We start from the raw sequence: 27,680 nt of genomic DNA, 5'->3' as shown, positions 1-27,680 counted from the left end.
GCACACTTCAGTGAAAGTGACGATACAGTCAGAGAACCAGAAGAATGACGAGAAAAGAGACGAAAACCAACAGACACGTGAGAGAAAATCATGACTGAAGGAGTCAGGAGCCAGACAGATGAACTCAAGCTTCCTTTTATAAAGAGCCTAAACTCCCTCTGCTTTGGAAACTCGAGAAATTTAAGAACAAAAAATAAACAAGAAACAGAAAAATAGGCATCAATATGTATGAAAAAAACACAAGAAGGCAGGAAGAGAATATCATTAAACAAGTCTCAAGTGTGTTGTGAGAAAGGACTGTGATTGTTTGATTCTCCCTGTAAGCATCTGGCCTCCTCCTTCACTTTGTATCGCATATCAGATAAGGATTCAGCAGCAATGGCTGTGTAAACCAAATTCAAGAAAAGAGGCGTGGAGGGGAAAGAAATCCAGTGTGCATCCATCTGATTGGCTGTGCACAACACTGCTCCCTCTCTCGTGTTCTTTGTGATAGTCAGGCCCGTACGTCCCAATCGGGACTGTGATTGGCTGTTCAGAAGCTCTTAGCCATCCGACCGCCATGTTTGATGTGCTTCCACTTCTTCTGAGACAACTAACAGGAGTTCACAGTTCTTCCCTCGCAGCTGCTGGTGGAGAAACTTCCTGGATTTTTGGGTAGAAATCAAAGCAAACAGGGTAAATTGTTAGAATTGTGAAACAGTAACAAAACCCACAGCTGTTTTCACACCTGGAATGTTTAAGCTGTTTGAGTTGAACCCTGGTCACTTTCCCCTGTTGGTGTTGTTTGTTTGTGTAGGTGTGAACATAGTAAACTCACTAGGGTGCAGAACAAAACATAACAATCGCACAGAGACCCATTGGAAGAGGTTCCAGACATTCTAGTCTGAATGTGATCTGATTAGACTGAACTAAGGCACGTACGATGCCAATTTGAACAAATGCCTTCCCAAAGTCAGGCTGGGCTGCATTCTGGGATCCAGGGGGAAACCTGAAAGTGAAAGGAAGCCATTATATTTAACGAGAGTGGCTAAGGTTGATTTGATTTATTATTTATTTGGTTGTAAAATTGCACAGGGCACAATCAGAGAGAGAGAAAAAAGAGAGAAACAAGATAATCACAAAATCAACTTGTGATTCTTAACGTAAAAAGAGATAATAAACTTACTCATAGTTTATGATCGAAAGGGTTTAGGCTGAGATTTTACTTATTTAAGCATACACAACACGTACCCAATTTGATAAAAATATCTTGCAAATACTGACAGCAAAAGTTATACAGTGCATTTATAATATAAAATAAATGGAAACATAAACATCTATGTTGCTGTGAACTTCCACAAAATGTTGCATAATAATTATTTAGTCCCGTCCAGCAGTGCTGCAGGAGTGAGTGTAAAGTAAAAATGTGTCGCTCAGAGAGATAAATGATTATTTATCAGCGTGAGAAACTCGTTTCTAAACTATTTATTTACAACTGTCCCAGGCATTTTGTGCCACCTCTCTCCCCGCTTTCACAGCAAATGGAAGAGCGCTGCAACACAACACACATACACACTCTCTCCCGGTCTCATTGGCAGTCAGGGACACGCTGTGTGTGTGTGTGTGTGTGTGTGTGTGTGTGTGTGTGTGTGTGTGTGTGTGTGTTTGTAGCTCACTGCACTTGTGCATTTTGCCATATTTTAGCGGCTCAGGAGCCTGCGGGTACATCGTGTGTCACTCACTCAAGCTAATCTCAGAGAGCCGTTTAGTTCAGGACCGACACATCACTACCCTTTCCTAATGTCTGGAAAGACGGTCTGGAGCACAAGCGGAGTGTTTTGCTAACCTGCAGGAAATATTGATGACAGAAATCCAGAAAGTAGCTAAGGGTTATCAGAAATGTTTCTAGGTTGTTTACTATGTACTTTTGGGGGGGAGTCAAAGAAGGGTATCTGAAAAATGTTGGAAATAGCAACAAAGTAGATAAAAGTCGGCAGTGCTGTTGGGATGTGCAATCGATTTGCAACTCAGAATACACCACGAGGGAGGAGCTAATAATTGGCAAGTTTTGTTTTTATAATCGCTCAAAACTCTGACCTTAATTGGGATTAAAATTAAATTAATTGAGCAGCCCTAGTTCAGCATGCATGAAAAACTCAACAGTGACCAATTCTAATCAGAAATTAAATAAAAAATGGCTTTTTAGTGTTCCACACCTTTAACATTTCAAAGACATAAGATATGAAATCTGGATGTTCGATTTGGTGTTTTAATAACAGAAACCAGTTCCTAATGAAACGAGTAGAAGATGAATCATTAACTATCTGTGACTGAACACTAACTCAGAGAAATGTGAGCATCTGAGAATAAAGAACGCATGCCTAATAGGCTGGTCACAAGGGTGCCATGAGTCTGTTTGGTTTATGCCCCCCTGGTGCCTTATGCATTTGCTGAAAACACATTTTAAATAACTGCCATTGTATTTTGATGTTGATTTATTTAAAGGGACACCAAGAAGTTTTTAACACTTCAACCATTTCCTTTAAAAATGGGGTTCAGTGATCATGCTGGTAGAAACTTCACATGGGACAGCAGAAACAGCACTTAAAGGTGCAATAGCAAATTTGGAAAGCAAATTTGCCTAAAACATGTTTTTCATGCTTCTTAACAACATACTAACATAGTATAGCTATACAGGTACGGTAGAGATAAAAAATAAATAAATTAATTAAGTGGTTCCCTGGGATTTGTTACTAAACCTCCACCAATAACATGTTTCAGACCAAAAGCAACCATTGGACTATCAGGTTGACTGTCTTGACGAACCTCCCAGAGTCCTCCAGTGTTTCCCTTCCATAAGCTTTACCATGGTGCTGCACCACGGCTGAAATTCCAGCACCACTCCTACAAAACCCTGTTGTATTTTTTCCAATGGTGACATTGTTAATACTTCAACTGAACATGCGCTGCTTCCTGAGGAAGTAGCAGGAGCCACTCACCACACACGGGATTTCTGGTACAACGTTTGGATGGTAGGGTCAGAATTTAGCATCAACACCATGAAAGCACATATCCATCCTGCCTTGTATTAACGGTTCAGGCTGCTGGTGGTATAATGGTGTGGGGGACATTTTCTTGGCACACTTTGGGGCCCTTAGTATATATATATGTAACCAGGCGACTGTGGTCATGTTGAGATGAGGGTGTTTTGGAATTTATAACTGGAGGATATGAAATTACGGGCTGATGGTGACCTGGCTTTGTTGCTACTGGAACTGTAAGTAATTATTGTACAATAGTGTGGATCTTTATAATTGGTGGCTTAATTAGTAAGACTTGGCTCATGTTAGTGTTAGCTGTTCTTAGTGTGAGTACAGCAGACTGCTGCAGAGTTGTTTATAACAGTTCAATTTTCAAGCAGTAGGCTGGAGAAGCTTGAAACTAGGGCTGCAACAACGAATCGATAAATTCGATGAAAATCGATTACTAAAAGCGTTGGCAACGAATTGCGTCATCGATTCGTTGTGTCGCACAACTCTTCCAAAAGCGCCCCCCCCCCCCCCCCCCTTCCCGCCCGCGTTGCGCGCAGACCAGAGCAAGTCAGATCAGCGCGAGGGAGAGCCGCAGATCAGCGTGAGGGAGAGCCAGTACCGGCAGATCAGGCGAGGGAGAGCCGGCAGACTTGCGCTGCTGCGAACCGGTTCCGCATTGTCGCGCAGCGATCCAGGCAGCTGCTTCCAGCGCACGGTCCATTCTCAAAGTGGCGCAACCAAAAAACTATAATTAGCACACGATCGTTCATGTCCGCACATGTTCTCTATTTTCTGTCTTATTTGTGCCTGAAGCGCGCTACTGCGGAGCTCATCACCTGTGCTGTGGTGATGTCACCTCACGCAGCATCGAAAACGCGCTCTGCGCTTTTCGGTCAGGAGATCCCTTTGATCTGCTCAAAAGTAACTGATGAGGTGAAAAGGTAAGAATCCAGGCAACAGATTTTCTGGAGAATTATGAGGAGATGCAGGAAGATGAGAGACAGACAGGACAGGAAAATAGTTAAATAAAAACAAGAAAACAAAACAAAGTGTTGAAAAGTCAAATGTAGGTAGATTTATCTCCACGACAAGTTTTTACCAGTAAAAAACAATAAGTTATACACATGTCATAATTATACATCTGATACAATTCAGATCACCTTCAAAACTCAGTCACACACCCAGGGCCGTTTCAAGACATTTTGGGGGCCAAGGCAAAATGCCCCCCCCCCCCCCCCCCACCCCATAACTGGGCTCCCCAGAAGCCTCTGTGTAATTCATGCCCTCTCCAGTAGTGTTAGTTATACGGTGTTTATAAAAGCCCCTCAGACATTACTGACATGTTCTAATATTATCAGATGAAAAACTAAATTATCAGACATGCTGTCTCATCTGCTTCTTTTCTAAACTTGCAAAAAGTAACAAAACCATTTGAAAGCCACTATTTGTGGATTCTCTGAAAGTTTCCATGGAGTGTGTGACAACTTATTTTTTCATTGATCCTATCGTCTAATCTCACAGCTGAAACAAGCATCCTTAATCATCTGTGCACAGGAAGCTTACCGATGCTGTAGTAAAACAAAAGGTATAATAATTTATTATTAATAAAACCTTGTTGCAGCACTAAAGCAGAAAAATTAGATTTTGCATTAAATATGCAAAATATTTACATATGAATAGTTTTAGAGCCCTTTAATTGGCAGAATCTGATATTAATTTAGTTCTTACAAAAAATGGGTCCCAACATGGTTTGTGTGGCGTTGCCATAGTGTGACGTCATAGGCACAGATCCCCTGTCCTCTTGTTTGGAAATGGAAATATGGTCACCCTACATTAAACAAACTGTCCACCCGGGCTTTTGCGCTGCACAGAGACGCTTCGCTGCCTACGACTGAACGTCAGTTGAGAGTCAGTCTCATGCAGACTGACCAATGAAGAGAGGGCCTCAAGTTAAGACCCTCTCCTCATTGGTCAGTCCACACGAGGTGGGTCAAAGGTTACTCTGGGCGGGTTACGTGTTGTCAGGCATTCAAGTATTGAGTATATTTACTGCATATTACAGTAAAATATTCTGTATGTGACCACATTATGGTGATCCTTGGGTCGTGATGATGGAGCCCTTGAATATTGTTGCCCAGGGTACAACAAAGTGTTAATCTGGCCCTGGTTCCGCCGTCACATTCCCGCAGAAACTGGTTGATCACACCGGGGCCAGACTACTAGCATGTGGTTTTACAACCACAATGTCCTCAGAAGCAAAAACGCTTTTAAAAGGGAGGGAGGAGTCCTAACTGTTGCTGCAGGCGTGTTGTGTGAGAGTGCAGTTATATACTGGTTAATATATTTTTGGGTTCAGTTGCTTTCATGTGGCCTAATGTGAGTCTATTTGGGATCATTGGAATGATCAGCAGCATTTCTTGATGTGACTTTATTGCAGTTGCCCAGGGCATCATCGCAAGGAGGATGGCATTCATTTACTTTTGTTTTATTTGGTATTTTTTCAGTCAGTTTTGGAAATAGTGATCAATTTTGATTAATTCACAGCCTATGTTTAATTACATTTAAAATAAATGTGAACAGATGAGATCAAACAAAACAGATGAGAATTGCCCTTAAGCTGTTTAACTTGGACCAAGCATTTTAGGTCACAGATAGATGTAGCTTAGGGTCTCTGTCTATACACCTTATAAGACAATTTAGGTGATGGCATGTTGTTTTTCTGCTATTGAACTGTTTTCTAATAATGTTGTGTTAAATAAAGTGAAGGAAGGAGAGAAATAACGTTTCCCTAGCAGTTTTTAAAAATTTCCCCATGTAATCCGATTAATCGATTAATCGTGTCGAGACCCCATCCGATTAATCGATTATCCAAATAATCGTTTGTTGCAGCCCTACTTGAAACTGTTTAGTGTTACTTTAAACAAAAACTCTCGCTGATTTTTTTGCAAGACTCTGGGAAATCTTAACTTGTAATAGGTTATCAGTTTTCATCTCGCAGACAGACATCTTGATTATCATTTGAGCTGATCAGTGTTTTATTTAGTAAATAATTCACAACAAAGTCAATTCAGACTCCACTCTGTGTTCTTGTATAAATTGCTGGACAAACCCACACAGAGGAAATTGGTCTGCATATTTTAAGTTTATATTTAATTTATGACAGAAGCCAAAAGCTACAAACCAGAATGCCAATATAAGTCTTTACCAACGTATCTCCTGTACTCCTGCTGCTGTCCAGCCCGCTTATCTTCTGGTTTTAAAACCTTGTGAGAACATTTCTGATCCAGTATCATCAAGCCTCAGTGGATGTAGAACTAACAGGATTCCACAGCTGTTTTGACAGGATCAGACCATTTTACGATGCTTCAACTTTGCAAAATGTTATTTGGCCTCTTATTGATCATTTCTGGCCACTATCACTTAGCATGTTATTTAACTTGTGGTTAATGTTTAGGGAACTGTATATAAACCGCAGTAGTGATTGTATGAATGCCAAAGCTAACAGCTTCACAGGAAGTAAAAGCACTTAGACTAACACCAGAATAGCACATTCAAACTGGTGCAATAGGGTGGTGTCCTGGTTTAAGTAAAGAATAAGGCCGATGCAGTCAGGGTACATGGAGGCCATCCCATAATAGTAGAAAGCTGTGTGATCCAACCTGAGAGCTAAGATGGGTTAGACGTAGCCCTTTCCAGGTAAAAGGCTCGATTCCAGAAGGTTTTGGAAGATGTTCTGCGTGGACAAATCCTACATTTCTCATCATGATTCTATGTTTAATGACAGAATTCTGGCTACAGATAACTGGAACAAACACATGGACCCGTCGCTCTCACCTGAGCTCATCCGGGCTGCCGATGGGTTGAGGGTTTCTCAGCTTGGAGTCCAAGTTGTAGTAAACTCCTCCCACCTCTCTGACTCCAATCCAATGCTGGCGTTTGAGCGGCAGCCGGAGGGGCCCCCAGCGCAGATTGGACGGCACGTTCAGAATGAAGCCCTCCACATTGGAAAGCTCAATGCTGCTGACATCCCTGGCACCCAAAAGTCAGGTTTAAAACATAAACAACACTTTAATTCACCAATAACAACAATGATTATCTTTAGAAGTGTTTTTGTTGTGTTTATCAGGAAGAAGTCATTTTACAAAAGTCCACAACTTTAAGTAAGAATGTATTTTTGAGTTTGCATACAGCAACTCATACTGTAACAGCGTACCATCAACAATCAACAGAATCTAGGTTGTTTTTGTCCCTTCATTAAAAATAAAAATGATTTAGTTCCTGTTTTGCTCAAACTCAAAAGGCAGGAATTCTTTTTTATCACTAAAAGCACATCTGTGGCGGTCGCTGCTGACAAGTAAGGCTGATTGCGAAGAAAGCAGGAATGCTGATAAAACACTCTCAGAGAATTTGACAATCCTTTGAGCTGCCGAGAACTTACAGAGCTCACAAACTGGCTGAGTTTAAGTGGAAGATGCAGAAAGCTACTGAAGATCTGACCCCTTGTTTATATTTTAGGACTGTTCTGTCTGCTCTTTGATCTCACACGTCAGAGCTGTTCGGAAATATTTCCTGTCCTCATTTGGACTTCAAATAAAAATAAGAAACAAAATGAGGCAAACATAAGTAAATCTGTTTAAATTTGAGATAATAATAGCTATACCCAATCATCATGCAAAGTGATCTGGGAACCAAACTCAATTACTTAAAAATCAAGAGAAAGTGATGTGATCTGCTTTTTCAGTTTTGCTGCTTAGATAAAAAGTTGTTACTGCATTTGAATTATCACATAACAGTTAAACATACAGCAGGAAAAATAAGTATTTGACACATCTGCATATTTATCTGAATTGACACAAAATCTGCACCAGATGTTTCCATCAAGCCAAATATTAAATTCATACAAAGACAACACCTGGTGGTGAGTTGGCTCAGATGGTGGGAGAGGATGCCGGTCAGACCAGGCAGGGCCAAACGTATCGCGAGGGTCTGCTGGGAATGTCTGGCAGAGTCTCCTGTCAGAAGGAGCTTCAATTCCCACCTCCGACAGAACTTCCAAAATGTTCTGGGGGAGGCGGGGGACACTGAGTCTGAATGGACCCTGTTCCGTGCCTCAATTGTTGAGGCGGCCGACCGGAGCTGTGGTCGCAGGATCGTCGGTGCCTGTCGTGGTGGCAACCCCCGAACCCGCTGGTGGATACCGGCGGTTAGGGATGCTGTCAAGTTGAAGAAAGAGGCCTATCAAGTCTTTTTGGCATTTGGGATTCCAGAGGCAGCTGACGGGTACCGGCAGTCCAAGTGGAACGCGGCTCAGGTGGTTGCCAAGGCGTTCGGTGAGACCATGGAGCAAGACTTCTGTACGGCTTCAAGGAGATTCTGGTCCACCATCCGGCGCCTCAGGGGGGAAAAGCAGTGCGCTACCAACACTATCTATAGTGGGGACGGTGTGCTGCTGACCTCTACTCAGGACGTTGTGGATCGGTGGGTAGAATACTTTGAAGACCTCCTCAATCCCACCGACAAGTCTTCCAGTGAGGAAGCAGAGTCTGGGGACTTTGGGTTGGCCTCTCACTGAGATGGATAAAAAGCTCCTCTGTGGCAAAGGCTCCAGGGGTGGATAAGATCCGCCCGGAGTTCCTTAAGGCTCTGGATGTTGTGGGGCTGTGTTGGCTGACGCGGCTCTGCAATATCGCACGGACATCGGGGGCAGTCCCACTGGACTGGCAGACTGGGGTGGTGGTCCCCTTATTTAAAAAAGGGGACCGCAGGGTGTATTCCAACTACAGGGGGATCACACTCCTGAGGCTTCCTGGTAAAGGTCTATTCAAGGGTTCCGGAGAGGAGGGTCAATCGGATTGTTGAACCTCAGATTCAGGAGGAGCAATGTGTTTTTGTCCTGGCCGTGGAACACTGGACCAGCTCTAAACCCGTAGGAGGATCCTGGAGGGTGCGTGGGAATTTGCCAAACCAGTCTACGTGTGTTTTGTGGATTTGGAGAAGGTGTTTGACTGCGTCCCTCGGGGGGCCCTATGGGGGGTACTCTGGGAGTATGGGGTACCAGGTCCTCTGATATGGGCTGTAAGGTCCCTCTATGACCGGTGTCAGAGCTTGGTCCGCATTGCCGGCAGTAAGTCGGGCTCGTTCCCAGTGAGAGTTGGACTCAGGTCTCTGCTTTTTGCAGGTGATGTGGTCCTGTTGGCGTCATCAGAACGTGATCTTCAGCTTTCGCTGGAGCGGTTCGTAGCCGAGTGTGAAGCAGCTGGGATGAGAATCAGCTCCTCTAAATCTGAGACCATGGTCTTGATTCGGAAAAGGGTATGCCTTCTCCGGGTCAGGGATGAGGTCCTGCCCCAAGTGGAGGAGTTAAAGTATCTCAGGGTCTTGTTCACAAGTGAGGGAAAACTGGAGCGTGAGATCGATAGGCGGATTGGTGCTGCATCTGCAGTGATGCGGGCGTTGTACCGGCCTGTCGTGGTGAAGAGAGAGCGGAGTCAGAAGGCGAAGCTCTCGATTTATCGGTCGATCTACGTTCCTACCCTCACCTATGGTCATGAGCTATGGGTAGTGACTGAAAGAACGAGATTGCGGATACAAGCGGCCGAAATGAGTTTTCTCTGAAGAGTGGCTGGGCTCTCCCTTAGAGATAGGGTGAGAAGCTCGGTCATTCGGGAGGGGCTCGGAGTAGACCCGCTGCTCCTCCACATTGAGAGGAGCCAGTTAAGGTGGCTCGGGCATCTGGTCAGGATGCCTCCTGGACGCCTCCCTGGTGAGGTTTTTCGGGCACGTCCAACCGGGAGGAGACCTAAAGGTAGACCCAGGACACAGTGGAGGGACTATGTCTCTCACCTGGCCAGGGAACCCCTTGGGATTCCCCCGGAGAAGCTGGCCCAAGTGGCTGGGGAGAGGAAAGTCTGGGCCTTTCGCCTTAGGCTACTACCCCCACGACCCGACTCCGGATAAGCGGATGAAAATGGATGGATGGATGGATGGATGGATGGATGGATGGACAAAGACATCAGAACATTTAAGTATACAAGTTGAGTCATTATATTGAAATGACACAGGGAATAAGTATTAAACACACTTTATTAAATACTTTGTAGAAAAGCCTTTGTTGGTGATTACGGCTTCTATACGCCTCTTGTCAGGAGAAACCAGTCATCTGCGTTGCTCAGGACTGATTCTGGACCATTCTTCCACACAAACGCTTTTCAAATTTTTAAGGTTTCTTGGGCCTCTTTTATAAACTTTGATCTTCAGTTCTCCATAGATTTCTATGGGATTTAGGTCAGGTGACTGACTGGGCCATTCAAGCAACTTGACTTTTTTCTTCTTTGAAACCAATTCTTGTTTCCTTGGCCTTGTGTTTGGGATCATTGTCTTACTGAAATGTCTACTCTCTTCATTTTCATCTTCCTGGTAGATGGCAGCAGATTCTTATCCAGAAAGTCCTGGTAAATTTCTGTTCATCCAGCCTTCAATAATATTAAGTCTGCCAGGACCCCTTGGTGAAAAGCACCCCCACACCATGATGCTTCCACCCCTAAACGCAACTGTTGGTATAGAGTAATTGGGGTGGTGGGCAGTGTTGTTTCTTCTCCAAACCTGGTGTGTAGGATACAGCCAAAAAGGTCCATTTTGGTTTCATCTGACCATACTATAGTCTCCCAGTAATCCACAGGCTTCTACAAATGCTGTTTTACGAACTGTAAACAAGCCTCAACATGCTTTTTGTTCAATAATGGAGTCTTGTGTAGTGAGTGTGCATGGATGCCATGGCGGTTCAGAGCATTGCTAGAGTTTTCTTTGAAACAACAGTACCTGCTGATGCAAGGTCTTCCTTAAGTTCTGCCCAAGTGGTTCTTGGCTCTTGGGAGAACTCGCCTGATAATTCTTTGAACTCCTTGGACAGTGATCTGATGTGGAGCACCTGATTGGGGCCGGTTTATGGTGGCCTGATCCTCTCATTTTCGGGTAATGGCCCCCACAGTGCTCACAGGAACATTCAGCATTCTGGAAACACGTCTATAACCTTTCCCACCAGAATGCTTTTCAACGTAAAGATTACAAAATTCTTGGGAGAGTTCATTGCTTTAACCCATCATAAAGCATTTTCCGTGTCCCTCCTGGGTAATGAGAAGCCTTTATAGGCCATCAATTAGGAGTAAAGCAGCTGAAATCATCTTAGGTGTGTTCTTGCTGTGTCTTTGTAAATCCATGCTTTCGTTCTTTTTTTTTTTTGCTGAAAGCTCAAAGCTGAAATCAGTTACTACTGATAGGAGGCAGGTTTCACTCTCAGTATTGACAGATTTCTGGTGATCTCCTGGCTTTTTATGCCATTTTGCACTTTATCTTCATCCATCCATTCATTTTCCTCTGCTTATCTGGGGTCATGTCGTGGGGCAGCCGATTGAGCAGAGAGGCCCAGACTTCCCTCTCCACAGCCACTTGGGCTAATTTCTCCAGGGGAATCCCAAGGCGTTCCCTGGCCAGCCCTGAAACCTAGTCCCTCCAGCGTGTCCTGGGTCTTCCTTTGGGTCTCCTCCCGGATAGAAAACCTCTCCAAGCCCCTATCAGATGACCGAGATTCTCACCCTATCTCTAAGGGAGAGCCCAGCCACCCTGCGGAGAAAACTCATTTCAGCTGCCTGTATCCGCAATCTTGTTCTTTCAGTCACTACCCAAAGCTTGTGGCCATAGGTGAGGGTAGGAACGTAGATCGACCGGTAAATTGAGAGCTTTGCCTTCCAGCTTAGCTCTCTCTTCACCACGACAGATCAGTACAACGCCAACATCACTACAGACACAGCACCAATCCACCTATTGATCTTGCACTCCATCTTTCCCTCACTCGTGAATAAGACCCAGAGAAACTTAAACACCTCCAATTGTTATCTTCACATGTTTAATCCTTTTCCCCTGTCTTTTCACTTTATTACACATAATTCAATTTATGCACTTAAATGTTTGGATGTCTGCATGAATTAAACACTTCAGTTGATATTAACATGTCTTGGAATTTTTGTGTCAATAGCCTAGAAACTTATTGGTGAAAATGCTGATGTGTAAAATACTTATTTTCTCTGCTGTATATGTGGCTGCTGCATCAGCTAGCCTGACACAGTAACAGTTCATCTAAATGTTAATGTATTTGGCTGATGATTTTATCCAAAGTGATTTACAACTGAGAATGGAACAAAGCCTTTACCCTTGAGGCCGACAATAAACTGCTTAAAAGGGAAGAACACTAGTAAGAATAAGAATCTGCAAACCAAAAAATGGCTACAATTCAGTCAGTGTATGTGTAGCTCAGATAAATGAACTATTATTATTTTTCAGTGTGATAAACTGGAGGTGTGGCGTCAGAGCACATGAAGATAGCCAAATACTTATAGCATGAGTAGGCAGTAAACTTTCCTGACGTCTGGAAGGACAAACCGGAGCTCAGGCTGGGTTTTTGCTAATCTACAGGGAATATCAATGACAAAGTTACACAGAAAGTAGCTATGGGTCCTCAGAAATGACGCTAGTCGTTAAAGAGCAAATTGCAGGTTAAGGACTCCCATGAACCAATGTCCTGTGACCTGGTTCTAGAGCTCATGCGGGCTACTGTGAGCTGGATCCTACCCAGACACCAGCGAGCCAGTTGAGCTGGTATTTCTAAAAGCTGCGCATGATCCTCTCCTGGAGGTCAAGGCAGTAGTTCTGATCTGGTTCCGACCCAGAAACCAGCTCGACTGGCCCGCTGAGCTGAGCGCCTCTTCTTGTGGTCGGTTTTGATGTGATCTGAGCTCCAGAAGTCTGCATTTAATTTTTTAAACTCCACCACGGGTTTCTGGAGGCCAGCGCGGACCTCCCTGACCTGGTACCGACCAATGTGGGCTACAGAAGTCCCAACTTTTCAGCTGCACACAACGCCCTCGGGCACGGAGATTAGCGATGCACCAATATGAAAGTTTTGGGCTGATACCGATATACTGACATTATTCTAAAATACAGATTTTGTATAGAATGAAAATTATTAAAGCTGAATTTACCCCATTATGTACACACACCACACACATTTACACTTCTGAGATGATTACAATCACTGTCACATGACATGACTAAACAAATACACATCTCACCCCCCACCTCACCCTCTGAAACAGATAAACAAATGGAGACAAGATGGAAAAAATATTGGCTGTTAATATCAGCCTAGTTTTATTTATCGGACCGATACTAAATGTTAACAAATGACTAACATCTGCCGATACCGATATTGATGCTGATACATTGTGCATCCCTAACGAAGATAGAGGCGTTTCTCTTATCTGGAAACCCATGGACTCGATGTCCAGACAGGCTGGAGTTGGTACAGCCTTCACAAACAACACTTTGTCCAAATGAACACAATCCAAAACTAGTAAACACACACTGACTGGATAACATGACCTCTCTACCCTAAAACTACCCACTCTCCACACTGAGCTGAGGCTCAGCTTCTAACTCCCTTTTGTTACGTGACATCAGAGGTTAAGATTTAGAAAAAAAGAGCCCTTTTAGAAGCTATGTTGAGAAAGGTCATATTTTACTAGAAAAGCTGTGCCGTTATGTATTTTAAAACAAAATATCCACAATAAGCATTTAAAATAGTATTTTTTGGACAGCGTTTTATATGAATTAGAAAAAAATTGGTTTTGTTTGTTTTGTAACAATATTGAAATTCCCCTTAAAGAAGCTGTCATAATATCAGTTATAACTTATTTCTTTAGGTAAATGGATGCTGTTGTGTGTGTGTGTGTGTAAATGTAATAAATAAAATAAATGTAAGAAAATAAACAAGTTTTCCAGATGGTTATGGAAACTGTGATAGGACACAAATGGGCTAAAGATAACTTAGTCCAGGGAGAATTGGGACGACCACCACCTTGATAAGGAAACAACAAAAACTGGAAGAATGTAGTTCGTAGTGTGAGTAAAAAGTGAGTCTGCTTAGCCCTAAAGAGATGCACTTTTTTAATTGACAAATAAATAAAAAAACTTTGCATACCTTCTTTTATCCCACCAAACTGCCTCAAACCCTCGAGTCTGGAGAGCTGCCATGATAACATTTACATCATAGTTCCCATTACCCAGCATGCTCTTTTTGTGAGGTGTCACCATAGTGCTGGGAGATAGCCTGGATCAAGATTACAAGAAGAATCATCCATAGCCTTTAAATACAGCTGCTACAGATGCATGCTGGCAGAGCAGTGTCCTCACCTTTGGTAAATCTCTTGCAGGGTGTCCCGATTGAAGGCTGTCCCATCCTGGAAGACGTTATTGAGTGCGTGCAACGCGCACAGTTCCCTCCGCTGCTTCTCGTGATAAATGGCTGGAGGAGTCAAAGACATTTGGAGAGGAGCTGGTGAGGTGAGGGAGGTGGAGGAGGATGAGAGATCCTGCTGCTGCTGGATGTCCCTAGGATCTCTGCACCTTTTCTCCTCTGCAGCTTCTCCCCCTCCTCCTTTTTGTTTGCTGACCTTCCAGGGCATGCAGCCCAGCTCCTGAAGGCCTCCTCGCCCCTTCTCCTTCCACTCACCAGCAGGATACGGAGTACTTCCCATCCTGTCACGTGCTCCTCCAGCTCCGCCACTACCTCCGCAACTACAACATTGAGGATGCTACATTGGTGGCAGGACAAAAGTTCCCATGGCAACCTCTCAGAAGAGAGGAGTTTGTTAGTTTCTGTGTACGCTCTTGGGAGATGTTGCAAAGTAACTGAGGAACACCTGCTCTCTTGAAAGACGTGTAAAGTAGAATTACTATGATAAATGTTGATCCCAAAAATACAAGATTCCTCCTCAGAGGTGTCATCGATCAAACTGTCATCACTCTCTTGTGTGTTTCCACTTCCTCCATCCCCTGTGTAGCTTTGCAGTTCTTCCCATCATCAGACAGCTGACTATGAAGCTTCCCATTTACTGGAACTGATGTTACCAGGGTTCAACGCTGCGCAGACGATCCAGAGTTATTATCTGTAATGGTTGAAAATAGGAAAATAGTGAAAACTGACAAACATTTCCTCCGACGCTTCTGATAACTATACAAAAGGGGCTAGAAATGCAGCCAAGCCGCATTTAGCTACTATATTTACTGAAGGTGATGGTTAGCTAAAAAGAGGCTGCACAAAGCTCAGGTATCTCGTTGGTCAGCAGACCCCAAAATGACCAGAAACAGCTTCCACGGCTAAAATTGAGGAAGCAAGCTGTTAGTGAACTAGCTAAAAACGACAACAGCTAAACAGCAGAAAGCTAACCCTCACATTAATATTAGCACTACCGCAATTGTACTCCAAAATCACACGCGTTCAGAAGTAATAACCCACGTTTGTAGCTGATTGTTGCTGTTAGTCTTTTGGCTGTTAACGTGATTACAGCAAACACAACGCCTCATTCTACGCCTAATATAACTCGATTTTATCCTCCAGCGACCACTCACCCGTTCGCTTCCCATCGGTGGCGACACCACTTGACTCTTGTAAACCACACTAAAAACGGAGTCAGCTGATTTCCCTTTTCCTAAACGCTGTCCAGTCCTTTGTCTTTAACACTTTTTCCTGTTGTGGCTCTCGTTCTACTGTTTCTCAGTCCCTGAACAAGGCGGGCATGCGCGGTAAGGTCTCCCTCCCTGGCTCCAAACCGCTGTCACCGCCAGCGTCTAAAACGTGGGAGAAGAATAGGGAAAGCCGTTGTAGCATATAATTCTACATCGGCTGCATCATCGACATATACAAATATGTCTACATGGGCTACATCGACATACACAGCTGTTATGACTACAAGATTTACTCATTAAAATATTGTTGCTGAAGAAATCGACTTCCCTGTTTTTTGAATAACGCCAAATGTATACATATTATGATAAAACTTACTTTTATTTACTTTATGTTGACCATCTCTTTTTTTCTGATATTCTTTAGTCTGTATCATTTCTTTTTATTTGAGCTGCTTGGAATATTTGTCCTTCAATAGTTAGGCATTTTGAAAACTTCTAAAAAAACTATTGAAAAAACTTAATATGAAAATTTAGTCTTTAGTTATAGCTTGAATACCAATGTAAAACGTATCAAGAGGGCATTAGCGGCACACAAAGACTAACAGGGAATATTGCAGCTAAAATATTGAGAAAAGTCAAAACATCCAAATGCCATTCAGAAGCAAGTCAAAATTATTTTTCCATTAAAAAAGATAAGTTGGTCAGTAAACAAGACAATCATTGAAAATGAGGTGTAGTTTTTGTGCTACTTCTGCAACAGTATCCACAGCAGAACTCAAAGAACCTCCTTCAAAAGTGTCAAAAATACATCTGAAGCTTATAAAGTAATAATTATTGATACTATTCTCCATTAGTATTTCTGGAAGTAATCAAAAGACCACACCTCACATTCAATCACTTGTATGAAGCATGAATTCAGTGTGCCTATTGTAAGAATAATTTATATTTAAAAGAAAAAATAAAATTTTGATTTTACAATGAAAGACCTTTTGTTTTAATTTAAACAAGGTACTGTAATCTTCAGGATTGTTTTGTTTAAAAAAGTTACCGTCCTTTCCAGAAATAAGCATGTGTGATCTCGTGTGGGAAAACGTGCAGTGAATGGGTTTTACATGTTGACATTTCCACATGTGAAAGCATGCTCTTCCTGCACGTACACATATTTTTTACATGTGTTTCACCTTTGTTGCATTGTTTATTTCTGTGTGATTGTGGTTATTTTAAATGATGAAATGTTTATAAATCCTTTTTTATATATTTATTTTTGTTAGTTGGTTCCAGGATAGACTGAACTTTATGGTTTTTATGGTTATTATGGTTGTATGACACAGTTAAACCTTCCTGCTGTTTCCAGGAAATGTTGGTTTGTTTTTTCCTTTGATATTTAAAGGTGTGGTTGACTATAAAACATTTTTAAATTATTATTTCTGATTATAATCAGTTACTCTGTGTTTTTATGCAGGCTGAACATGAAAACAGTCTCCTACACCTATCTCCAGCATTCTGACATTCCTCACACTGTGATGTCACACTGCGAATTTGCATTCATGGCCTCGCCAATCTTGGCTAACGCCCGCCCACAGGAAGGTTTTTTTTTATTGCTGTGAGGAGAGAGAGAGGAGAGTTCATTGGTGACAGTGACTTTGCAACATGGCCGAACGTGTTCTGTTAGCCAATCAGAAGCGAGGTGTGTGCATAACATTATTAATAATGAGCAATCCTGTCATTTTTAGCCCACCTCTGCACCAGCTAACTTCTGCATCTCAGAACAAGAGCATCATAGCTTTTTAAATGACTCATGAGGCATTGATTTACGCTAAAGAACATCGCAAATCTATTGAATAAATGAGTAAATCACACCTTTAAGATGGAGAACTTAATTCATAAACGTGTCTCAGTGTCATCTCACTCTTCAGTTTAGTGTTTAAATGAAGGTGAACTGTATTCAAAGAGTTAACGGTGTTTACTTCTGGGATTCACGCTGATTGTCTCTTTGGTCTCCTTCATGTGACTCAGTTGTTATCTCCACATGATGATTAGTCTTTTGTTTGCTTTTTAATTCAGAGCCACTCTGATGTTTACAACCACATCTGTTCTCTGCAGTCATCAACTCAGGGCAGTGAAAATGGAGAAAAAATACATGACATTGTTTTTTATTTGATAGTTTTAGTCAAAATAGGAGGAGAATTTACAAGTGATAAGCATTTAGGTGGGAGAATTAGTTAAAAATTGGATAATTATTCCAGTGGAATTTGTCCAGATCTAAGATTCCTACAAAATAAATAATTTGAACCAAAAAGGGCGATTTTCACAGCTTTAAAGTTGTTTCAGGGTCTTTTGGAGAAGACAAGAGAACAATCCAAACAGCATAGTGTGGTTCATTTTTGCTCAACATCTTTAAAATTTGATACTTTTTTATGAATAAAAAACTGCGGGAGGGCAAAGACACACAAGCTCACGCAGATGAGGGCTGATGCATATTATTAGTAATGATGCGTGTTGGAAACAGAAAGGAAGCCAGTCCAAATGTCCCCCATCAGTGTAAAAACATATGTTTGATTAATTTTTTTGTATCATTTCCCATCCAGTCGTTCACGCTGACTCAGAACCAGCTTTTAGCTTCTTATTTACATGCGTCCTAGTTTTGTAGCCAGTGCCGAGGACATGTCAGTGAGCAGCTTCTCCCTCAGGTCGTCCTCTCTCCTCTGCAGCTCATGGATGAAATGCCCCCTCACCTCCTTTAGCTCTATTACACGCTCCACAAGACAACTGTACAGACTGCTCCTCTCCTCTGGTGGGAGGCCTGGCCGGTTGTCCACAAGCTCTGCTCTCTGTTCACACAGTGACAAAGCTCTTTTCAAGTTCCTCGGATCCGCCTCCAGCAGCTGATCTAGAGTCTTCAGATGGTCTGCGTGAGTGATCACTGGGATAATGTACCCTGTGACTCCCTCTCCAAATAGCTCCAGGGTGGACTGGATTGCCTGGATGGGATCCTGATTGACCCCCATGCTGGAGCCCGGAGCTTGGATCACCAGTAGGAAGGCATGTGGACCAGGACTGGTGAGCTGGAGGCTCCTCAGAGCCTCCCTGGCTCTGATGTAGCTCCCAAGTGATGATCCCAAAATATCTGGAGTGTCGATCACGGTGAGCTCTCTACCATTCATGGTGGTGCACCTGCTAATGCTCTGGTTCAAAGCTTCCATGGATGTGTTTGTCTCACTGGTACCTATCAATGTGTTGGCAAGGGAAGTCCTTCCTCCACCTCTGGGTCCCAGTAGAACCAGCCTCAGGTCCGATTTCTTGGACGTGCCGCTAATCAAATCCAGAATATTGTTGAGTCGTGAATCTGACTGGGATCCTTCTCCAGATGATCCTACAGACATGACAGCTTCCTTTTTATAACAACACTTCATAGTTTTGCTGAAAAATCCTTAAGAAAAAAAACAAGTAGAATAAATACATTTGTTTTTTGGTTGAAGCATCAACCTTTCTAGGTAATAGGCTGCTAAAATCCTGATTATAAGGAAACACATTAAATAAACCTGTCAACTGCCAACAACGAGACACGACTAACAGAACATGAACACAAAGAAGAACAGATATGCTAAAATTGGACAGATTTGGTGTTAAATAAACTATAAATCCTACATTATGTCACTCTTAAGCTCAGTTAGTATCGCTTTAACCTTTTCAATTGGAACACACTGAGTCTGGGACCATGGTGGGAACCAGTCTGAACCTTGACCACAGAAAGCAAAGGCCAGAGCCGTCTGAGGAGCTCAGAGAGATTATAGATGTCCATGTTTGATAGAAAAAGCTCCAAGACCAGTGAGCACATTAAGGTTCATGTGACCCAGGAGGTTTCTATCATCGAGAGAGAAATGACTTTGGACGGATGAGACCAAACTGAAGCTTTTGGATGCATCACATCAGCTGTATGGTGACAGAAATAACAAACAATCCAGACAAGCTGCAATTCAGACCTGAGCCAGCAGCAGATGACTGTGATCGGTTCATAAATGTGATCTAAAGGTTTTAATCTATGGCATCTGTCTTTATTGCCATGGCAGCATCAATATTCAGCTGAATTCTCTTCTTCAGCCTTCAGAGAGTACAGACGCTTTTTTCTCAGCTCCCTTATCGGCTTCCCCAAGGCTCTTGTCCTGTCTGCCTACAGAGCACTTCTCTGCATTTCTCCTGAAACCACTACTCTCTTTTTGGAAATATGGACTTAATTAATTGGTCATTCAACGTGATTGACAAAATTTTCTCTACGATGAGAACGGAGAAGGGGGCTCCCACCTGTCCCGAGGGGACATTCGCATCGGGATATGCACTCGATTCTTGGGAGGTCTGGCGAATCGTGTGCCTCTCTCAGCTGTCCATCGAGGACGTGGAAGATTTGTGGATATTCGGCCTGATGATCACTGGATTTCTTCTGATTGGAGTGGGAGGATATCTGGTTTTCTGGAAAATTGGGAAGACGGGAGCGATTGGAGTGCGACCCGTACCCACGGAATGTGCCGCTCGTGCGGTGACCTCACAGACTGGGACGTTACTCGAGGTGAACCGTAAGCTGGACAATGTCCTTGCGGCGTTGCCTGTGTTAGTGCGCAAGATGGATTTGATCTCGGAGAGGGTCGCCGGACGATGCGGGGATGTGGAATGTAAAATTGGCTTCACTGGTGGACATGAATGACCACTTAGAGACTACAAGACGGAGGGGAAGATTATCTCTGCCTGCCCTAAACAAAGTCATGTTTATCCTTATCTGACGCCATAGCAGCCTCTCAAGGCTGCCTCAACACACCCCCACAAAAGGAGGAATGCCGACAGATGCTGTGTCCCGACCTTCACCCTCTCCCTTCAGGCTATATCTGCAGGGACCTCAATGTGCTCTCTGTTCCTTATCTCTCCCTCCCACCTGTTGTTCTGCAGCTGGTCGATGCGCCGCAGTGGCAGCTCCCATTGGAGGCTTCAGGATCCCGCCCACCCCCACCTCCCCATTGGACTCTGATGTTGTACACGTGCTGTCTGTGCTTCCATGTCGGGTGTTTTTTTGCATTGGAGTGCTACACCCTGCTGGTGTAACCCTGTTAATGCCTTTTTTTTCCCCTCCCTGAACTTTCCTCATGTAACACCCTTTTCATCTAACTATTAAGGTAGCGCGACTCATGTTGCGAATGACCGCAGTCACCAATTCTTGTTATGTGTCCTACCCACGTATGTCTGATCTTTGAATTGTGTGTGCTGAAACTGAATTTCATTTCTCTGTATGTCCTGCACATGTGGAGAATATGACAATAAATGACTCTTGACTTGACTCTTGAATCAACAGTAAAGTCTGATCTGTGATTATTTCAGAGATGGTTGCGTGTTAGTGATGTTCAGCGAATCAGAGACAAGCAGAGAAAATCAGACAGCAACATGACCTGTGATGATTCTGATGATAGGCACAACCCACTTGAAGTAGGAGGAAGATGCTGAGGAGAACCAAATTAAAAGGTAGCATAATTAGAGTCATCATGTAAATTGTTCTCCTAAATTGGTCCTTTTTCTTTATATTTGGATTATTTCTGTCCATTAATGGGAAAGTCAGTCCAGCATAAAAAAAAGAAATAATATCCAACACACTCACCAACCATAAACCTCCACATCCGAGACAAACATCTAAAAACGCTCCGGATTCCTGAGTCACAAACGGAAAAGTCAGCTTGTGGTTTTGACTGGATGGAAACAAAAGGAAGGGGTCGTACCACGGAGGGTTCCCACGAGGCGGCCCACCCAGCCCCAAAGAGCTGACATACCTGAGGCAGGATGCAGAAGCACACATGTGGTTCTGGTGTTACAGCCATGTTTTCTCTTAATAAAGTGAGCAAGGGTCAGCGGTCACAGTGTGTGTTTAAATAAACTCACCAGTTATGGAGCAGAAGAGACGGATCGGCCATCGGATCAGAGCGGGGAGAGCTGAAGACAAATCAGACGGCTTGAAATACAAAAACTGATTCTAAAGGCTTGTTAAACACCTCCTTGTTATGTTGGGAGAAGGTGGAGCTACAGATGCTTTAGTCAAATCCTAAAAATCAAGTTAAATTAACATAATTTAGTGCTTTAAACCTCCATGTAAACAAACCTGATTTGTGTAGCTAATTTGATTTGATAAATAGAGAGAACATTTATTTTCACCTACTCATATTTAAGACTGAAACATTTTAAAATAAAGCTCACCTTTTTGAGAATATCACTGAACTTTGGTTAAAATAACCACAAATCACCAGCTTTACTTTGTCTTTATTGTTCAAGCAAAGATTCCATTTTTACACACATTAAATCAATCCTGCCTGCATGAATCATTTTTCAGTGATTTGATCATAAGTTCGCCCTGCGATGGACTGGTTCTCTATCCAGGGTGTACCCCGCCTGATTGCCCATTGACCGCTGGAGATAGGCACCAGCCCCCCCCCCCCCCCCCCCCCCCCCCGTGACCCTACGTGGACAAAGCGGGCTCAGACAATGGATGGATGATCATAATTTCATCATTAGTTTGTTCAGTAAAGAGAATCACGTTTACAATAATCCTATTTAATGATAATCATGACAATTACAGGTCGCCTGTATGTTAATTAGAACATTATTAAATATCTAACAATAGCGTGACTGATAAAATCTGATTTTAAAAGTCCCGGACAGACATATTCTACACATCTGTTGTGACCTTTGACCCAGCCCTCACCCTGGATTCTCATGTCAGTTCTCTTGGTCGCTCTTCCTTCTTCCATCTCAGGAACATTGCTAAGCTGAGTCCCATTCTGTCCCGCTCTGAACTTGAGACAGTTCTCCACACCTTCATCTCCTCACGCTTAGACTACTGTAACTCTCTTTTCACGTGTCTGAGCAGAACCTCTCTGAACCGTCTACAGGTGGTTCAGAATGCCTGTGCTCGGCTTCTGACCAAGTCCTCCAAACACACCCACATCACCCCGCTTCTCCTCCAGCTTCACTGGCTGCCAGTCAACTTCAGGGTTCATTTCAGGATCCTGGTTCTGGTCTATAGGGCCTTACATGGACAAGCACCATCTTACATTGGTGATCTTCTTAGTCCCTACACCCCAGCAGGTCCCTGAGGTCCAGTGATCAAAGCCTACTGGTTGTGCAGCACCAGGCTAAAGACCAAAGGTGACAGATCATTTGCTGCTGTGGCCCCCAGACTCTGGACCTCTCTCCCCCTGAGCCTGAGATCAGTGGACTCAGTGGACTCCTGTAAAGCAGCTGAAGACTCACTTGTTCAGGCTTTGGTGTGACCTTCTGCTGATTCTTCATACCTTCTCTTCATGGTGCTGTTTCTACTAATTCTGCCTTTCTCACGATTCTGTGATTTTCTTTTTCCTATTCATTTGTTCCTTCTCACATTTTCAATTTTTCCTTTTTTCCAATTTTTCATTACAATACAATTTTTTATTGTTTCAATGTTTTTATTTCTTGTTCTTGTGAATCGCCTGGTGATTTTTATCTTGAGAGGTGCCATTTTAAAAATGGTTTCTTCTCATTCTGCTCTGTCTAATCCGTCGATCCTTAAATGATCTATTTCAGTTTAACGAACTCAGCAGATTCTCCATAATCAAAAAATGAAATTCCAGCATGCAGCGGCTGGTGGAACCGGGTCTGGACTCTGTGGAGGAGAGTTGTGTCTTTGCCAACGCTGTAGAAGGACAGAACACCAGCTCTGTGATCCAGATACACCCCTATCCTGGACGACCGAGGACCAGACACTGGAGTGAGGACCTCATTGTGCCAAAACGTGTAGCTGTTTGAGGCACAGCGTAAGGACCAGGATTTGTCGTTATATCCAAACATACTGTCGTTTGACTTGCCCGCTCTGCTGATGCTCCTGTACGCTGCTGCTACATAGACTCCATCACCCTCTAACTCCACCTCCCAGTAACAACGCCCAATCAGACCCTCTCTGCTCAGAACCTGCCACCAGTAAGTGAATCGGTCTGGATGATGAGAATGAAACTGCTGTAGCTGGACTGGTGCTGCTTTTCTGCTTCCTTCAGTCAACATCAGAAACCTGTACGCTGAGTCTGGGTCCAGTGTGATGCCTTGTGAATATTCTAAGAAGTGGGCCCGGGTTTTTGGTTCTGGTTCTGACATTAAACCACCCAGCTGAGAAGCTGTCAGTGACGTGTTTGACTGGTTGCCTCTCAGGATGTCCTGTATCTTGTCTCTAAGCGTGGACACAGCTGCTGTCACATCCCTGAAGTCCCTCGGAGGATGGATGATGGTGCTGTATGAGCACGTGGACCCCCCAAGGGCTGACACTGAGGCGAGGTTCTGTAGAAACACGTTGAGGTCTTCTGTGTGTGAGAGCTGCTCCAGCTCAGCATCTTTCCTCCTCAGCTCTGTGATCTCCTGCTGAAGCTTCTCCTGAAGCACTCTGACTCGACTCATCTCCATTTCCTGTTGGGATCTGATCTGCTGCTTCACATCAGAGCTTCTTTTCTGGATCAGATGAATAAGCTGAGAGACGATCTCCTCACTGTCCTCCACTGCTTGATCAGCAGAGACACTAATGGTCTCCACTTGCTGTTGGAGCAGCTTCACGTCTTTCTCTTGGTCCTGGATTACTTGCTGGATTAGCTGTCGACTCACCTCCAGCTCCTTCTGCTTCTCAGCTCTTTCTGCTGCAGCTGAGACGGTTTCATGACCTTTATGGTCCTGCATTAAACAGACATAGCAGATAGATTGTTGGTCAGTACGGCAGAAAATCTTCATCGCCTCATTGTGAAGAGGGCAGATGTTCTCCTGGAGGTTCTTGGAGGGCTTCACCAGCTTGTGTTTCTGCAATGGTGGAACATCATAATGATTCTGGAGGTGCACCTCACAATAAGAGACCAAACAGACCAAACAGGACTTGACAGCTCTAAGTTTCGCTCCAGTGCAGATGTCACAGGTCACATCTTCAGGTCCAGCAGTTTGAACATCATCAGGCGCAGCATAGTGTCCAGTCTCCTTCAGCTCCTCTGCTAACTCTGCCAAGGTGATGTTCTTTACCAGGACAGGCCTCGGTATGAAGATCTGTCTGCACTGAGGACAGCTGTGGATGTGCTTGTGATCCTCTCCATCCCAGTAGACTTTAATACAGTCCATACAGTAGCTGTGTCCACAGGGAATAGTCACAGGATCCCTCAGGATGTCCAGGCAGATAGAACAAGAATACTTGAGATGATCCAGCTGAGCTCCTCTCTGCGCCATTTCTCCTCAGTAAAAACAAGTTTCACTTCCGCGTACAAGGGAGTGGTTTGAGCCCTGATCTCAGCCTCATGTTATGCTGTAAATACCAATTGTGACAGCCAGTTAAATATTTGTAGATCTGATGGGGAGGAACAAGGAGACATTTTGGCAACGCAGGGCTGGGTTTTTATTGGACTTTAACCTCAGGAAGTGGGAAAGGAAAAGGAGGGGTCTGCGATGCTTTTCTGGAGCCGTTTTTGCCATATTGCCTGGAATGCTCTTCACACACAGATAGCATAATATATTAAATAATCAAATTTGCCAAAAATATGATTGAATCTTCTCTGAAAATTTATTGGAATGTTTACTGTGTGAAGTGCCTTGAGACGACTCTTGTTGTGATTTGGCGCTATTTAAATAAACTTGAATTGAATAGAAACGTTCAATTCTGGAACAACCTCTTCCAATCATATTGAACGTCCCAGTTTTAATTTTAGGGGCAGTAGTAGCTCAGGAGGTAGAGCGGGTTGCCTCATGATCAGAGGGTCATGGGTTCGATTCCAGCTCCCGCCAGAGGTATCCTGCTGTTGTGTCCTTGGGCAAGACACTTCACCCAACTTGCCTGTGTTAGTGGTGGTCAGAGGGGCCGACGGCGCCAAATAGCAGCCTCGCCTCTGTCAGACCGCCCCAGGAAGGCTGTGGCTACAAAGTAGCTTACCATCACTAAAAGTGTGTGAATATGAGAGTGCATGGAAGCGTCTTTGAGTGTCCTAAACAAGCGCTATATAAGTTAGATGATGATGATGATTATCACTATTATTATTAATGACTGGATCCCAAGTTATGCATCAAACTGCTCCTCTGGACATCTCTCCGTCCTCTGCATGAACTCGATGTGCACGAATCGCACGTTCTAAGGTCGGAGCAGCTAAAGAAGAGGAGAGGCCAGAGCCGGGCTGCCTAGTGGAACAGATTGCTCAGTTCTGTTTACAAGCTCAATTTTAAGAGTTGTTTTACATGTTCTGTTCTTGTTGGGAAACATTTAGATGATAGAGCTGCTGTGTGCATGTGTGTGTTGTGAGCCAGCAGAACTGAGAGAGAGGAGAGCCAAGTAGGCTCAAGTCAGGTTCTGGAGGTTTTATCCAGTTGTCCATGGGGTTTCCCCTGACTGTTGGCGACACCGAGTTGCCGTGACTTTGGGAGTCCACAAGTGCCTGTATCAGCACAGAGAGTTCAGATGGAGGAGAAAGTAGGTTCAGGCTAGCCTGGCAAGCCAGACTAAATAAATGTATTATTTAGTCTGGCAACGCTCCATTGACAGCTCTCGGTTGTGGGGCGGGTTCTACCGTTGTCTTTCAAATGATCTCCGCATGCTACTGGACAATGAATGTGACATCCTCTTGTTTCACTCTGTTGCATCATCCCACCCACCAGGCATATAGAGTGCCCTGATTGGCCCACAAAGCGGATAAAGCTCTGTGATTTGTTCACTAAGCAGATAGAGCATTATGATTGGCCCACCATTATGGACCAATCACAGCTCTTTATGTGTTTGAAACCCCTCTAGAGAGCTGTGATTGGCCATCCAGAGTCCTGGTAGGAGCTGCAGAGGTTCCAATGGAGCATGCCTAGACCATTCTTTGCAAAGCAAGAATTTGGTCTAGTTCACTAGGCTAGGTTCAGGCAGGATTTGGAGTCTTATTTCCAGATATTTGGACATTTTGCCTAGGACCGAGTAACAGCAACACGACATTACCACTGACTCTGTTTGCTCGCAAAGTTAATGTTTCATCTCCATGAATGAAACAAGCCGAGGAGTTCTGCTGTGTGGTGGAGTCGCTAATGCTAACGGTTAGCTTCTACTCGCAGAGACATTCTCTGCTGTTTCCTGGACGCTAAACCAACAACAGCCTTCCCCGTCGGGAGTCAAGTCGGGTGAGTCCAAGAACGTTAAGTGACAGTGAGACGTAAATCTGTCAGGCTTTTCTAATCCTAGAGTTTCACCGTCTATTTTCTATCAGAAGCTAATGCAGGAGATAGATGTAGGAGACTATTTTCATCTTCCTGCATGCAAAACTCATATTTAGTCACACTGAATTATCTAAATCGTTTAGCACAAGCTAAGATGTGTGGATGTATAAAAAAATAATAATTGCTTAAAGTTTTAGTTCATAAAATAATTTTCTGTCTTCATCAAACTCAGTTTGAGGAAATAAAAATAAATCTGCTGCTGCTGTTTAAGCTCCTTATCTGAGCAAATCAATTAAACGCCATGTGAGTGTGTTTGTGAGTCTGAGAGGTCATGTGACTGACTCTGAGAAAACCTGTAGAGAAGATACCCCACCACAGCAAAAGCTCCCATCTGGGCGTTGCTGCCGCTCATCCACCAACCTAAACAAGAACAGGAGAAGGACGTAAGGCATTAACTGGTCTAAGCAGCTATCCTTCCATAGTATGTAGATAAAAAGTAATTCACAATTGAGTTGTATTAGAAATTTATTATCTATGAAAAATTGTGTGTAAATTTTAAATTGACGACAAATCAGCCTAGTTTACAATTAATTGAACATTTATGAAAAAAAAAATAAAAATAAAATAAACACATTCTCACTGGCGACGGCATCCTCTGTGTTTTTATCACACTGACACTCCATTTCCCAGAAGCACCTCTTCTCCTGCAAACTGTCAGCGAAGAATCCCTAAAAACTCAAAGTAGCGTGCCGTTGGACAGCAGCAACGTCACGCTGATAAAGCTGATCTGTTTAAATCCCAGAAAAGTTTTGAACACGTAGCAGACGTTTCAAAAACAACAAAAACCTCTAAACAGATTAACACAAAACTATTAGAATAAAAATGTTTCAGCAGATTTATCCCGCAATCCTCTCCCTCTAGTTTAACCTCTCTAACCAGTGACGG

At 43.5% G+C, this 27,680-nt stretch overlaps 3 protein-coding genes across 4 annotated transcripts; all 3 read right to left on the bottom strand.

The window, feature by feature from the left end:
- Positions 1 to 288: 288 nt before the first annotated feature.
- Positions 289 to 14,819, bottom strand: josd1 (Josephin domain containing 1). The gene is made up of 4 exons (XM_015963655.3): positions 14,256 to 14,819; positions 14,044 to 14,172; positions 6,846 to 7,040; positions 289 to 642 (listed from the first exon to the last, which is right to left on the bottom strand). The coding sequence occupies exons 1-4, from the start codon at positions 14,597 to 14,599 to the stop codon at positions 543 to 545; spliced, it is 768 nt and encodes a 255-aa protein (XP_015819141.1). The 5' UTR covers positions 14,600 to 14,819; the 3' UTR covers positions 289 to 542.
- Positions 14,820 to 17,715: 2,896 nt separating this feature from the next.
- Positions 17,716 to 27,639, bottom strand: LOC107388228 (uncharacterized). 2 transcript variants are annotated; one of them, XM_015963660.3, is made up of 6 exons: positions 27,376 to 27,639; positions 27,078 to 27,155; positions 21,447 to 21,497; positions 21,287 to 21,337; positions 21,169 to 21,219; positions 17,716 to 18,903 (listed from the first exon to the last, which is right to left on the bottom strand). In XM_015963660.3, the coding sequence occupies exons 1-6, from the start codon at positions 27,416 to 27,418 to the stop codon at positions 18,158 to 18,160; spliced, it is 1,020 nt and encodes a 339-aa protein (XP_015819146.1). In that variant the 5' UTR covers positions 27,419 to 27,639; the 3' UTR covers positions 17,716 to 18,157. The 2 variants fall into 2 exon arrangements, with proteins under 2 accessions (XP_015819146.1, XP_015819149.1); XM_015963663.3 differs by lacking the exon at positions 21,287 to 21,337.
- On the bottom strand, positions 22,953 to 24,889 carry LOC139061508 (tripartite motif-containing protein 16-like). Its single transcript, XM_070545518.1, has one exon. The coding sequence runs from the start codon at positions 24,783 to 24,785 to the stop codon at positions 23,112 to 23,114; it is 1,674 nt and encodes a 557-aa protein (XP_070401619.1). The 5' UTR covers positions 24,786 to 24,889; the 3' UTR covers positions 22,953 to 23,111.
- Positions 27,640 to 27,680: the final 41 nt, after the last annotated feature.

Source organism: Nothobranchius furzeri, chromosome 16, assembly GCF_043380555.1.
Source record: "Nothobranchius furzeri strain GRZ-AD chromosome 16, NfurGRZ-RIMD1, whole genome shotgun sequence".
Taxonomy (NCBI): Eukaryota; Metazoa; Chordata; class Actinopteri; order Cyprinodontiformes; family Nothobranchiidae; genus Nothobranchius; species Nothobranchius furzeri.
This window is presented reverse-complemented; position numbering and strand designations above follow the sequence as displayed.

Coding starts and splice junctions, on each gene's coding strand:
- josd1 (XM_015963655.3), bottom strand. CDS start 14,599: ATGGGAAGTACTCCGTATCCTGCTGGTGAGTGGAAGGAGAAGGGGCGA. Junction 14,173..14,255: donor CTGCAAGAGATTTACCAAAG/GTGAGGACACTG, acceptor ATCTTGATCCAG/GCTATCTCCCAGCACTATGG. Junction 643..6,845: donor GGCAGCCCGGATGAGCTCAG/GTGAGAGCGACG, acceptor CCAAAAATCCAG/GAAGTTTCTCCACCAGCAGC.
- LOC139061508 (XM_070545518.1), bottom strand. CDS start 24,785: ATGGCGCAGAGAGGAGCTCAGCTGGATCATCTCAAGTATTCTTGTTCT.
- LOC107388228 (XM_015963660.3), bottom strand. CDS start 27,418: ATGGAGTGTCAGTGTGATAAAAACACAGAGGATGCCGTCGCCA. Junction 27,156..27,375: donor CACAGAGGATGCCGTCGCCA/GTGAGAATGTGT, acceptor GTTCTTGTTTAG/GTTGGTGGATGAGCGGCAGC. Junction 18,904..21,168: donor GATGTGGAGGTTTATGGTTG/GTGAGTGTGTTG, acceptor TCATGTCTGTAG/GATCATCTGGAGAAGGATCC.